Genomic DNA, 13,648 nt, shown 5'->3' with positions numbered 1-13,648 from the left:
TTCCCCTTCCCACATTACCAAATACTCTACTTGCTCTCCTTTCCACCTGGAATCTAGGATCTCCGCTGCATGGTAGCTGTGTTCTTTTTCCTCCATCGCTGGTCCCCTATTGACCCTCCCCTCTCTGTCCCCTATATACGGTGACAGCAACGATCTGTGGAACACTGGGTGCAACTTCATGTGGTTCGGTAACCGGAGTCTGAAAGCCACTGGGTTGACCTGTTGCGTGACTTCAAATGGGCCCAGTCTTTTGGGTCTTAACTTCTTACAACCTCCTTTAAATGGTAAGCCTTGGGTGGACAGCCACACCTGGTCTCCCACCCTAAGGCTTTCCCCTTCCCTTCTGGTTTTGTCTGCCTGCCTCTTATATTCCTCCTTCGCCCGGTTTAAATTAAGTTGGAGTTGGCGATGGATCGCTTCCATTTCTTCAACGAACTGTTCTGCTGCTGGAACGCTCCAGTTCTCCCCCTCCCCCCCTGGGAAGGCTCGGGGATGACACCCGTGATTGGCCAAAAAAGGGCTCATTCCCGTGGACACGTTCTCTGCATTGTTGTAAGCAAATTCTGCCAACGCCAGCTTCTCCACCCAATCATTCTCTCTGTCATTAACATAACACCTCAAATATTGCTGGAGGACACCATTAGCTCTTTCCGCCTGCCCGTTGGTTTCTGGATGACGGGCAGTAGAGAAATTAACCTCTACATGCAGTAAGCTCATGAGCTTCCTCCAGAACCTGGAAGTAAATTGTTTCCCTCGGTCCGAAACCACCCTCAAGGGGGCGCCATGCAACCTAAACACATTTTCCACAAACAATTTGGCGGTTTCTTCTGCTGTGACCGCATGTGAGCAGGCTATAAAGTGTGCCATCTTGGTTAACAGATCTACCACCACCATAATGGCTGTTTTCCCTTTGGACCTGGGCAGATCAGTCATAAAATCTATTGCCACTGCCTCCCACGGTCTTTCCGGCGTGGGTAGTGGTTCTAATAAACCTGCCGGTGCCCGCCTCTCCCCCTTGGCTCGTTGGCAACGGTCACACCCTCTCACATATTCACGCACATCTTCCCTGACCTTGGGCCACCAGAATTCCCTGGTAACCAGCCACATGGTTTTGTGTTGCCCAAAATGCCCTGCTGTGGGGTTATCGTGCAGTTGCTTGAGTACCTTTTCCCTCAATTCCCCTTCAGGTATGTATAACGCTCCCTTGTAGTACAACGCCCCATTTCTCTCCTCAAAACCCCCGGGTTTGTCTCCCTCCCTCCTAAGACTCCTGAGTTTGTCCTGGGCGTATACATCCTGCCCCGTTCCCTCTACCAGTTCCCTTTGCCCCACCAATGCCGCCCCACACACCCAGCGGTCCTCGGGAATGACATGGGTCTCTTCGGGTACACCCTCTCCCTCCAAATATTCAGGTTTGCGTGAGAGAGCGTCCGCCCTAACGTTCTCCGGGCCTGGTACGTAACAAATCTCAAAGTTAAATTTGGAGAACTCCTGGGCCCATCTCAACTGCCGTTGGTTGAGCACTCGCGCAGTTCTCCAATACTCTAGATTCTTATGGTCCGTGCACACTTGCACCTTCTGTTGTGCACCAATTAGTAGGTGCCTCCATCTCCGGAAGGCCTCATAAATTGCAAGAAGTTCCCGGTCGTACACCGTGTAGTTCCTCTCAGACTTGTTCAGCTTCCGCGAAAAGAAGGCACACGGTCGCCACTCCGACCCCTCCTTCCCCGGCTGCAGAAGAAGCACCGCCCCTATGGCTCGGTCCGACGCGTCTGTTTCGACCCTCAGCTTTTTTTGTAAATCCACATGTAGAAGTTGTTCGCCAGAGGCGAAGGCCCTTTTCAGTTCCTCAAACGCTCGCTCCGCCTCCCCCGTCCAAACAAACTTCTTTTTGCTGCTGAGACAGTCCGTGATGGGCGCCGTCAGGTGGGCGAAGTTGCGGATGAACTTACGATAAAAGTTTCCAAACCCTAGGAACCTCTGCACATCCTTCTTGGTCTTGGGTGTTTTCCATTCCAGCACCGCTTGAACCTTGCCGGGGTCCATGGCCAACCCTTTGTCTGACAAGCGGTACCCCAGGAATTCCACCTCCTTGGTATGAAACTGACACTTCTCCAGTTTCACCCACAGTCGGTTGGCTTGCAGCCTGCTCAACACTTCTCTGACGTCTCTCACATGTTGCTCCTCATTCTCCGAATACACCAACACGTCATCTAAGAAGGCCACGCAATTCTTGTAGAGCAAAGGCCCCAGTACGTGGTTCATGAAAGCTTGAAAACACGCGGAGCCTGTTTGTAATCCAAAAGGCATAACTAAGTATTCAAATGCCCCCAAAGGGGTGAACATGGTGGTCTTCCATTCATCCCCTTTCCTTATACGTATCAGGTTGTACGCCCCCCTTAGGTCCAGCTTTGTAAAAATCTTTCCCTTCCGCACCCTGGTCAAAATATCATCAATCCTGGGCATAGGAAAAGCCGCCGGCTCTGTCACTGCATTTAGGGCCCGAAAGTCACATACCAGCCTCGGCTTGTCCGTGTTTTTTTTGTCCACAAAAAACACTGGGCTACCCCCCGCTGCCTTGGACTCTCTGATGAAGCCCCTCTTCAGGTTCTTGTCAATGAACGCTCGCAACTCCTGCATTTCCCTGTCTGACATGGCATACAACTTGCCTACAGGAAGCTGTGCTCCAGGGAGTAAATTGATCTGGCAATCAAAGGGTCTATGCGGAGGTAGTTGGTCAGCTTCCTTCTCGCTGAACACGTCGCTGAGATCAGCATACTGTGGTGGCACCTTCCCCTTCTCCACTACTTCAGTCCCTGCCAGGGTGGCTTGGGCGCCTGCTGACCCCTTTTCCCCCCTGCAGTGTTCTAAGCAATGTGCGGAACCGAAGGAAACCACTCTTTGATGCCAGCCCACCAGCGGATCATGTAGGGCTAGCCAGCTCATTCCCAAAATAATGGGAGCACCTCCCAAGGTGGCCACATTAAACGCTATCAGTTCTGTGTGCCTTGCCACCCTCATTATCATTGGGATGGTCTGCAAGCTGACTCCTCCTCCCAACAGTTCCCTGCCATCGATCGTGGTCACCTGCAGGGGGTTGCTTAAAGGGATAGTCTGTATCTGGTGTTCAGCAGCAAACTCCTTGCTCATAAAATTGCAGGAGCTGCCTGAGTCCAACAGTGCCTTTATTTTTAGGGGGTGTCCATTTTGCAGCTCTAGCGACACTTCAATCACTAGAGCCGGTCGAGGAGCTTCTGGCACTGGCACTTGGGGAAGGGGCACTTTCACTGCTCTTTGGCCTGGCTGCAGTGCCCTGATGGCAACCAGGCGTTGGCTTTTACCTGCTCCGTTTCTCCCTGCTCTTCCCCCTCAACAGTTCCCACCATCCCTTGCCATTCCTTCCTCTGGGGGCAGACTCTGGCAAAGTGGCCTGGCTGTTGGCAGAGATAGCATTTCCGGGCTCCCTTTCCCTCCTTCTTCGCCCCCTCACTGGGCTTTGAAACTGCGCGCGCGCGGGCTGTTCCGATTTCCATCGGCTCTGCCGGCGGGAAAGCTGGCTCAGGAATGTCTGGAATGCGTAACTCCTTCCAACGTTCCCCTCTCCCTTCCCGCCTCTCCAAGGCTCTTGCCTCCTGGCGCGCTCCAATGGTCAGCGCAGATTTGGTCAGCTGATCCATAGACACCGCCCTGGGGCTCCTGGCCAGCTCGTCTTTCACAGCTGAAGAAAGACCTTCTTCAAATAGCATCTGAATGGGTGCTGCCGATAAATCCCACCCCAATCTGTGAATCAGCATGGTAAATTCAGTCCAGTACTCACGGACAGATCTGCTTCCCTGCTTGCAAGCCATTAACTGTCTGCGCACCGCCCCTTCCTCAACGTCGCTGGAAAACATGATATCCATTGCCCGAAAAAATTTCATAGTGTCCTTTAGGATATCGTTGTGCGTTGCCATCAGGGGTCGAACCCAGTCTCGCGCGCCCTTCTCAAGATGCCCAATTACAAAAGCAACTCGAGATTCCTCATCAGGGAACTCATCAAACTGGACATTCAGGGCATATTGCATTTCAGTCCTAAAGGCATGGTAATCCTTGGGGTCCCCCCCAAACTTCTGCACCAATCCTGGTACCTTTCTGGGGAACTGAGTGGTTCTCCCCTTCTTGTCTGCATCTTGAGCCCTCCTCTCCTCGAGCCTCGCCGTCTGCAGCGCCAGTTGGACCTCCAATGCTCGGCATCTTTCTTCCAAGCTTGGATCAGCTCCTCCCCCTGCTCCGGCTGGGTCGCTCATGATGCTTTCTCCTGCACAGGCAGCGTACAGAGACTGTCGGACTGCTATTAGGGGATGATTAGCTGCTTGTGCTTAAAATGGTGCCCCTTCAGAGTTTGTGCGGCCCCACAAACCTCTGTGTGTGACAGAGCTCCTCAGACATGTCTGCTCTAGTCACTGTTAGTGTCCGACAGTGGCTGTTTGCGGAAACGCCTCCAACAAAGAAGTTCCTTAACGGAAACACGTCTCCTGGACTCACGACGTGACAGCTTCCGACGAAGCATGGGTCTCCCTGCAATTGCTTCTGACACCTCCCCACTATTTTCACTGGACGTGTCTCTCACCCCTTTCTCCCCCCTGCTTCCTGCCTGCGCTGCTGCATCTCTCTCAGTATCCCTGAGATCCTCCTCCAGAGACCCCGCGCTCCCCCTGCTGGTCCCTGCTTTGGCTGTTGAGTCTCTCCCAGTCTCTGGGAGCCCTATCACCTCCTTTCCCTCTGAGGTCAGTTCCCTGACATTAGTGAACAGCTCAACAGCATGCATATGGGAGTCCACACTGCCAACATTTGAGAAAGGAGGATAATAGCTCAAACCCCTTTTTTTCATTTCTGAATGAGATGCATCTTTAATTGCTTAATGGCTAAAAATGCTGCAGACCATTCCTTAAGGTTATAAGAGCCATTATTGAGATGGCCATGCGACTTTATGATTAAAATTTGAATTTACAAGAGTAGGAAGGTCTTCTAGTTCAGCTATTAGCCACTAAGCAACCTGCTATTGTTCTGTTACTTTAATGGTGTTTAATAAAAGAAGATGTAATCTCTACATCAAAAAATATATACCTATTCCTGAGAGATGTAATTGGCTGTTGAGAGCTGATGCGGTTCCTTATATATATTTGCAAAACTGATTGTGTAGCATAGCTTCATTGTAGGACAGTAAGATTTTAGTAAGAATTTGACTACACTTCCTTAGAGCAGGAGACAAATCACCAGGGCTGCTTGTCTATAGATTTTTATAAGAAATAACCTGTCTCTTGTGGCCATCAAATTTTTCACCCTCTCCTTGTGCAGGTGATGCTGGCAGAACGAAAAGGGACAGAAGAACTGTACGCAGTCAAAATATTGAAAAAGGATGTGGTGATTCAGGATGATGATGTAGAGTGTACCATGGTTGAAAAGAGAGTTCTAGCCTTGCAGGACAAGCCTCCCTTCCTAACCCAGCTTCATTCTTGCTTCCAGACTGTGGTACGTCACATGTTCACGGGTGACCCTGATTTCTTCTGACAACTATTCAGTTGTCTGCCAAGGTCACCACTCTTGGCACTGTCTTTCAGTAACATTCACAACAAACTCTAGCTCTTTGAGATTTAGATGGTAATGATAATTTAGTTAACAGATGGTTAAAATAAGGCCAGAGTTTTGAATATACAGGCTCTGGGTGGAATTCTGCAAACCACAAAGTGTTGTATGCATGCATGGAACAGGGGCCACTCACACAACAAGACTTTCCCGTCCTCCTCCACACACCCTAGACCTGTTCTGTCGTTCCCCAACCAGCCAGAGCAGATTTAGGGATGTGGGGTGCACAGGGGATTAGAGAGGCGGAAGCCTCATTGTGTGAGAAGACTCTGGTCTGTGCATGGAACAATTTGGTTGAATCCCATCCTCTTCGTTTTGTCATTGAACTAGACTTGCCATATGTCAAGTGTTTTCCTGACATAAGCCTTAAGCAACAACTAAGAACTTTGCTTAGAAATGACTGCCTCTAGAACCTCTGCAGTAGATCTTTCAAACCTATAAAACTCATCATTGGCTTTCCCATGCATGTTCAGTTTAACTTGAACTGATGATGCGCAAGAAAACTAGTCAGTTCATCCATGCACACACTCATTACATGATGGGTGTCAATGGGTGATCAGGATGTGTGAAATGGCTGTTCCAGAACTAATAGCACAGGCAGAGTTTTTATAATGCTTTTCAGTGAAGACAGTTCACAGGCTGAGCTTACAAGCGACCATGCACCAGACCTCAGTGAACTCTGTCACTTTATTCTCTGAGCAATTTCTCAGATGCTGTTCTGAGCAACAACCTTGAACGAATTACGGTTCCATTCTGACATTCTGTATTTCATTCCATATTCTTCCGGATGGAATTGGATCTGTAATAAAGGAAATAAGCATTATAGAATTAAGAATGGGAGGGGAGCCCTATTTCTGCACAAAAGGTTTGAACATGTCATTGAGCAAGCATATGCAGTAAAGTGGTGTAATGCTTATTTAAAATTTTAATTTAAATAGTTTTGTAAGAGATATATCTCTATCACACAACCCCAAAATAAATCTTGAAAGTTGTGATTTGCCCACATTAATTAAAATAATGAAATTTGCTGGGGGCATCCACTTCAAAACAATGAAAAGAAATTTCTTTTTCTAAAAAAAGAAAAAAGAAAAATAATAAGCTACTGGACAGTAAATTAATGATGCTGTGGCAAAGGAATAAAAACGAATGTATAAAAACTAGAATAGGAATGCTAAATTAATGAGTTTCTGGTACAGTGTGTTCTAAATATACTTCAAACTGTTTGACTGTTGATGAAGCAATTAATAGACATAAGGAAAAGAAGTCATAAGGGTAGCTCTGTAATTGGGAAGTAAATTTAACCATTTCTATGTGACACTAAGAGGGACGCGGGTGGCGCTGTGGGTAAAAGCCTCAGCGCCTAGGGCTTGCCGATCGAAAGGTCGGCGGTTCAAATCCCCGCAGCGGGGTGCGCTCCCGTTGTTCGGTCCCAGCGCCTGCCAACCTAGCAGTTCGAAAGCACCCTCGGGTGCAAGTAGATAAATAGGTACCGCTTACTAGCGGGAAGGTAAATGGCGTTTCCGTGTGCGGCTCTGGCTCGCCAGAGCAGCGATGTCACGCTGGCCACGTGACCCGGAAGTGTCTCCGGACAGCGCTGGCCCCCGGCCTCTTGAGTGAGATGGGCGCACAACCCTAGAGTCTGTCAAGACTGGCCCGTACGGGCAGGGGTACCTTTACCTTACCTATGTGACACTAAGAGACGCGGGTGGTGCTGTGGGTTAAACCACAGAGCCTAGGACTTGCCGATCAGAAGGTTGGCGGTTCGAATCCCCGTGACGGGGTGAGCTCCCGTTGCTCGGTCCCTGCTCCTGCCAACCTAGCAGTTTGAAAGCATGTCAAAGTGCAAGTAGATAAATAGGTACCGCTCTGGCGGGAAAGTAAATGGCGTTTCCATGCGCTGCTCTGGTTTGCCAGAAGCGGCTTAGTCATACTGGCCACATGACCCAGAAGCTGTACGCCGGCTCCCTCAGCCAATAAATTGAGATGAGCGCCGCAACCCCAGAGTCAGGCACAACTGGACCTAATGGTCAGGTTCCCTTTACCTTTACCTTATGTGACACTAAGTTGGATTCTATCTCCCTCCCCCAGCTGGGAACCTTGTGTGGGTGAACCGCCCACCCTGCCCTATATCTGGCACTGGTTCCATTTATTTTTCTGTAAAAAACAGAAATTTAGGGAAATTAGAGTCAACACTGCAATATCAATTTATTTGGTTCTTATTTTGTCTCAGAAATAATGATTGGGGGGTGAGGCTCTCTCCCCCCCCCCCCAGTGACAGGCTCAATAATCAAATATCATTATGAAAAGCCAATATGAGTTTGTCTACCGAACAGAAGAGCATTGACGTTATTATAGCTATACGTTATTGTTACATGCCTTGCCTGTGCTGCTGTGTTATTATTATATAGATTTGTGTTCAGTGTAGATCTGCTTAAGATTTCTCTTAACAATTTCATAGTGACAGGTCTCTGCTATATATTTTTGCTTTCACATTGTGTGCTAGGATCGCCTATATTTTGTCATGGAGTACGTGAATGGCGGTGACCTCATGTATCATATCCAGCAAGTAGGAAAATTCAAGGAGCCTCAAGCCGTGTGAGTGTCTCTTTCTCTGTTCATTTTCAAATCAGAGTTGTCATTTAATATTTTGTTCTAGGGCTATATTTGTCCTCTCTCCTTCCCATCCCCACCCTGCCCCCTTTACTAGGGTGTGTCGTTGGCAGCCCTACGCAGTAACTCTGGCTTCCTAAAGCTCGTCGCTATTACGCAGATTTGTGAACTGCTCAGAACAATTACATTCTAGGCGCCAGTCATTTCCGTTATCTTCGTGTAATTAAGTCACTGAGCATTTGGCAAGGAAATGTATTTCTTGGATCTCTGTATCCTGTGCGACTCTTAAACAAGCTAAGCAACAGTGGCAGTCACAAAAATTAGATATCGTCTGATATGACATATGCTATCTCCTGTTCACACAGCTTTTGTCAGGTTGTATTATATTTCTTTTAAGCTTTGTGTAACATTCTGGGCTGGTACCGATAACTCTCCTTCAGGAGAGAAAGGGACATAGCCCCCTCCAGGATGAGGCCCCTGGTAACCAGCCAGAGAGACCTGAGGGATCGAGAAAAGCAAGGAAGGACATAAAACGGGGGTCTGGAACCTTAAGCCCAGGCCCAAATGCAGACCTCTCTATCTGGCCCATAGGACACTCTCCAGGACACATGCCTTTCTTGACACATTCATTGAGTTATTTTGCTGGCTGTAATAAAGCCCAACAACAACAACAAAAACAACCACCACCACCACCACAACAAGCAGCCTCCCATACACACACACACACAAACAGCCAAACAAACCCCAAAAAAGCCAGAACAATTTTTAAAATGGGGAGAGGCAGCAGTTGCTTGGCAAGTGCCAGAATGGAAGCTCCAAAACATATTCCTGTATCTAATGTGGTGTTCTTTTCTTGCAGGTTCTATGCTTCAGAGATTTCAGTGGGGCTGTTCTTCCTGCATAAAAAAGGAATCATTTATCGGTGAGTATTCAAGTCGCACCCAGAAACACTTTTGTTTGCTCTGCAGAAAAACAAAGTTTGTCACCACCGGCGAAAAAATAGTTATGAGGGCGGGAGGAAGTTGGCTGCACGCATTCTCAGGAAGGAATAGGTTAGGCTGATAAATGGTAACTGGCCCAAGGCCCAACTAGTGAGTTTCATGGCTAAGTGGGAAATCTGAACCCTGAATTGTTAGATTATGTGGTCTATTCTGGCCACCTTAGAGCATAAAACTGAGTATCTGGAAACTGATCAATAACCACAGCAGTTGCCACAATTCAGACTGAAGAAACAAATGTATTCCAATTTCCAAAATGAGAGTATACATACTGCATAAGTGGAAACTTCTGAACTCCCTTTGAGGGCAGAATACTTTTGGCAGAGTACAATACATGTTACAGTAGTTAGTTCTTGGAGTTTCACAGTACAGTGGTACCTCGGGTTACATACGCTTCAGGTTACATACGCTTCAGGTTACATACGCTTCAGGTTACATACGCTTCAGGTTACAGACTCTGCTAACCCAGAAATAGTACCTCAGGTTAAGAACTTTGCTTCAGGATGAGAACAGAAATCGTGCTCCGGTGGAGTGGCAACAGCAGGAGGCCCCATTAGCTAAAGTGGTGCTTCAGGTTAAGAACAGTTTCAGGTTAAGAACAGACCTCCGGAACGAATTAAGTACTTAATCTGAGGTACCACTGTATCTGAGCACCTGAGATTCTCACACCTAACCCATGAGCACTCCCAGACTATGAACCTGTGTCACTGGAATTGAAATTTCCATTGGAGCCCATGGAGTATTGCCGCCTCTTGTTTGGATTCAGACTTTTAATTGCTGTGTGATTTCTCATAGGGATCTGAAATTAGATAACGTAATGTTGGATCATGAAGGGCACATTAAGATTGCAGATTTTGGGATGTGCAAGGAGAATATGGCTGATGGAGTGTCGACGAGGACCTTTTGTGGGACTCCCGATTACATTGCACCTGAGGTACTTGCTATCTGAGACGTGAAACACCAGACACCCATTTCCCCAAGGCAACTATGAAATGCATGTTTAAGCAACCTGTCCAGTACCAGATTCCTTTCACTGATAATCACATGATGATAAAAATGGTGCATGTTAGGTTGTGGGTGAACATATCAGACGACACAGTGATTCTCCAAACAGCTCTTGTTTATTCACAGGCCAGGACAGAACTGAACTGAAGGGTTCAGTCAGCCTGCTTATATAGAGCTCCAGTACAACGTTACTGTAACAACTTGCTAAAACTATCCAATCACTGAACGTCACTTTCGATCCCTTATTTGCATAACTATCTACAGTATCCCCCTGCTGGCCCAGGGTGATAACTTCAGTACATAGCAGTGCATAGTGACAAACTGGGGAAAACCACACCCTCCTGGGCCTTCCTGAAGCACTGCAAGCCCAAATAGGATGGACAAATGAAGTACAGTGAAGGAAAACTTTGCCAAGCAGTTAATTTGTCTCTTAGGCCCAGTGCTACCCAACTGCATTTATCCAAAAGGAAATCATTGACACAGCCAGTTTCTTTGAGTTTTATAGGTTATACAGCCATAAGAGTAAAGTCTGAATTTACCACACAGTTATATCTTGAATTAGTGTCAGTTAGGACTGGCTTGTTATTTACAGGCAAATAAATCCTTACTTGAATTAATATATATTCATATTTTGTGTATCTAGACATCTTCTCTGTCAGTGAAGCAAGTGAGCTGAATGGTTTTTTTTATTTGGCTCTCACCTTTCTGCTCACTTTCCTTTTATATCATGAAAGGGATTAATTCAGCTTCCCAATTACTTATGTCTTTGAAGTACACATTCTCCCAATTAGTGCCTCAGACAGCACCTGTTTGTTAAGTGTGAACACAGTTTCCACTCTCATTTTATGTGGCATGCATTAGCACAGTAAGGCTGCCTTCCTGCATTTTATTTATACTGTAGAAATTGAAATGGAATAGAATTCAATTGATGATTCAACTAGTATGTATTTAACTAGGGTTTGCAGATTTTAAAAAAATGCCTTTAAAGACTCAGAATAAAGCAATAATTGCTTCAATGTTAGTGTTGACTTGCTATGAAGTTCTGTTACTACAGCAGAGCAAAAGGATCTTGGTCTCTTCCATTAAAACCAGTGTTTACTAATATTTATTTTTGAAGTAGCATGTAATAGATCTGGTCTGCAATGTGAATTTCCACTGAAACACCTTGTTTAACATACTCAACTACTTCACCAAACAAATAACTGATGTTCAGTAGTCCTTGTGCAGATACAGTACTTAGGGTAGGTTTACACATAATGCTTAAACAGGTGTTATGTGTACAAGCCTCAGCAAACCCAAGTGAAGTGTCGGACTTGCACACTCCCTCTTTCTCCCCTGTGGCCAGAATACTGACTTCTGCATAGCTTGTGTACAAACATGTAATATTGGTTTGAAACAAGCAATGGTTAAACAAGCTAGCTTCATAACTCCTGATTCGAAGTTGGCTTACTGAGAAACATCTATGTGCTGCTGAGCCATGGTTTAGCATTAAGTGCAAACATACCCTTAATTCTGGTTAGCACTCACTATGATTTGTTTCCTTAGCCCCTGCTAAAATCAGAATGTTTTACCTTGCCTTCCCTCTGGAGTTGATTCATAGGAAGATACTGTCAACATCAGTTTCTCCCCTTAACAAACATAGAGACTGGAGAGTTGAGAATATTGTCTTAACCATGGTTTGCTTGTTGCAGCTTTAAAACTTCATGCAAACCATGGCTGTCAACCCATGATTGCACACTGTGGCCATTTCTTGCCCTTTTCAGTTTGCCACAATTACAGATGCTTGTAGCCAGGCCCATGCAGAGGTTGTCTGAGGCCTGGAGTGGGAGTCTTGTTCTTGGCATGCCAACATAAATCTGGCGGGTCTCCCCACCCTCCGGCTGGCTCAGCCCTCTGAGGCCTGTGGCAAGTGTACCTGGCTACTCCCTGTTCTGCATGGGCCTGCCTGTAGCTGTTCCTGTGAACTGCATGGAGCTATAAATGTTAATTACATGAAGCTGAATCAACCAATTGTTCCAACTGTGTCCCTCCGTAGCATGACTTCCGTATTTTTCCATTATCTTGATTTTGTTTATAAAATTATTTCTACAGAATATTTCAGTTAGATGTTTGATTAAAAAATAATAAAATCAACCTTAAAACATATGTTTCTTCATTTACAATTCACAGATTATTGCCTATCAGCCATATGGAAGGTCAGTCGACTGGTGGGCCTATGGCGTACTGTTATACGAGATGCTAGCTGGTCAGGTAAGGATGTTTGTGCTTCTGCATTTAATACTTCAATGAGTGAGCATTGATGCCAGGTGAATGACTAATGTGAAAGATGCCTTATTAGTAGAGAAATTAACAGCAGGGTTGTTAGATTCAGTCGGTTCAATCCATATTTCCCCCCCAACGCTCTATGAAAGTTAAATCAAGTCACGAGATTATAATATGCACATTGTCTGCATAGCTAACAGCTCATCAGCCTTAATAACCAACCTGTTCCTGTGTGCACACAAACTGATAGCGTTTAAGTATGTAATGAGAAATGCAAACACAGAGTGGCCGAGTTCGGTTGAAGGCAACATATCAGTTAGGTTTAATTTCGTTCTGCTGGCTCATGGAAGAGGTGATCCAGTAACCCATTAAGAGCTAGCCTTCCCATTGAAAGCTGTGCTTTTCCATCGCTGGGAGGGAAGGAGCAAAACTGCACATAAAGTTCAGTTTATAGTTATATAGTTCTGCTTCTTTTGTCTCCAATACTTAGGGATTTCTGGGGATTCATCGGCCACTTTCAGATTGAAAATAGTTTGTCACCTTCCCTTATGTAAATGTAAATGTAAAGGTAAAGGGACCCCTGACCATTAGGTCCAGTCGTGGCCGACTCTGGGGTTGCGGTGCTCATCTCGCTTTATTGGCCGAAGGAGCTGGCGTACAGCTTCCAGATCATGTGGCCAGCATGACTAAGCCACTTCTGGCGAACCAGAGCAGCACACGGAAACGCTGTTTACCTTCCCGCCAGAGCGGTACCTATTTATCTACTTGCACTTTGACGTGCTTTCAAACTGCTTGGTTGGCAGGAGCAGGGACCGAGCAATGGGAGCTCACCCCATCGTGGGGATTCGAACCGCTGACCTTCTGATCGGCAAGTCCTAGGCTCTGTGGTTTAACCCACAGCGCCACCCACGTCCCTTCCCTTATGTAATGCAGCACAAACTAAAGCCTCATTCGGATGATCAAATTTTGGTTTAGTAAGCTGAAGTATGAATGAGTTTTATGTACCTGGATAGAGTCCTTTTGCTCCTCCCTTCATGTGAGCATGGAAACAAGCCAGGAAGCTATGGTTAATACCATCCAAACCATCCACAACATAAACCCATGGAACTTGTCTTCCTAATCTGGTTTGTATGGAAGCCATTAACTGT

The 13,648-nt window shown here is 46.4% G+C and overlaps 1 protein-coding gene across 3 annotated transcripts in view; it reads left to right on the top strand.

Annotated features, from left to right (window-relative positions):
• PRKCA (protein kinase C alpha) overlaps window positions 1-13,648 on the top strand; it is a 193,245-nt gene that overhangs the window by 169,249 nt on the left and 10,348 nt on the right. For all 3 annotated transcript variants that reach the window (XM_082212493.1, XM_082212492.1, XM_082212494.1), the window contains 5 exons: window positions 5,338-5,511; window positions 8,129-8,220; window positions 9,095-9,157; window positions 10,029-10,167; window positions 12,408-12,488. In XM_082212493.1, coding sequence (XP_082068619.1) covers window positions 5,338-5,511; window positions 8,129-8,220; window positions 9,095-9,157; window positions 10,029-10,167; window positions 12,408-12,488 — 549 coding nt within the window. The remainder of the gene's footprint in view (window positions 1-5,337; window positions 5,512-8,128; window positions 8,221-9,094; window positions 9,158-10,028; window positions 10,168-12,407; window positions 12,489-13,648) is intronic.

The sequence above is a fragment of the Podarcis vaucheri genome (genome assembly GCF_965113315.1).
Source record: "Podarcis vaucheri genome assembly, chromosome: 2".
In the NCBI taxonomy this organism is placed as follows: domain Eukaryota; kingdom Metazoa; phylum Chordata; class Lepidosauria; order Squamata; family Lacertidae; genus Podarcis; species Podarcis vaucheri.
Note: the sequence above shows the minus strand (reverse complement) of the source record. Positions and strands in the feature narration are given on the sequence as shown.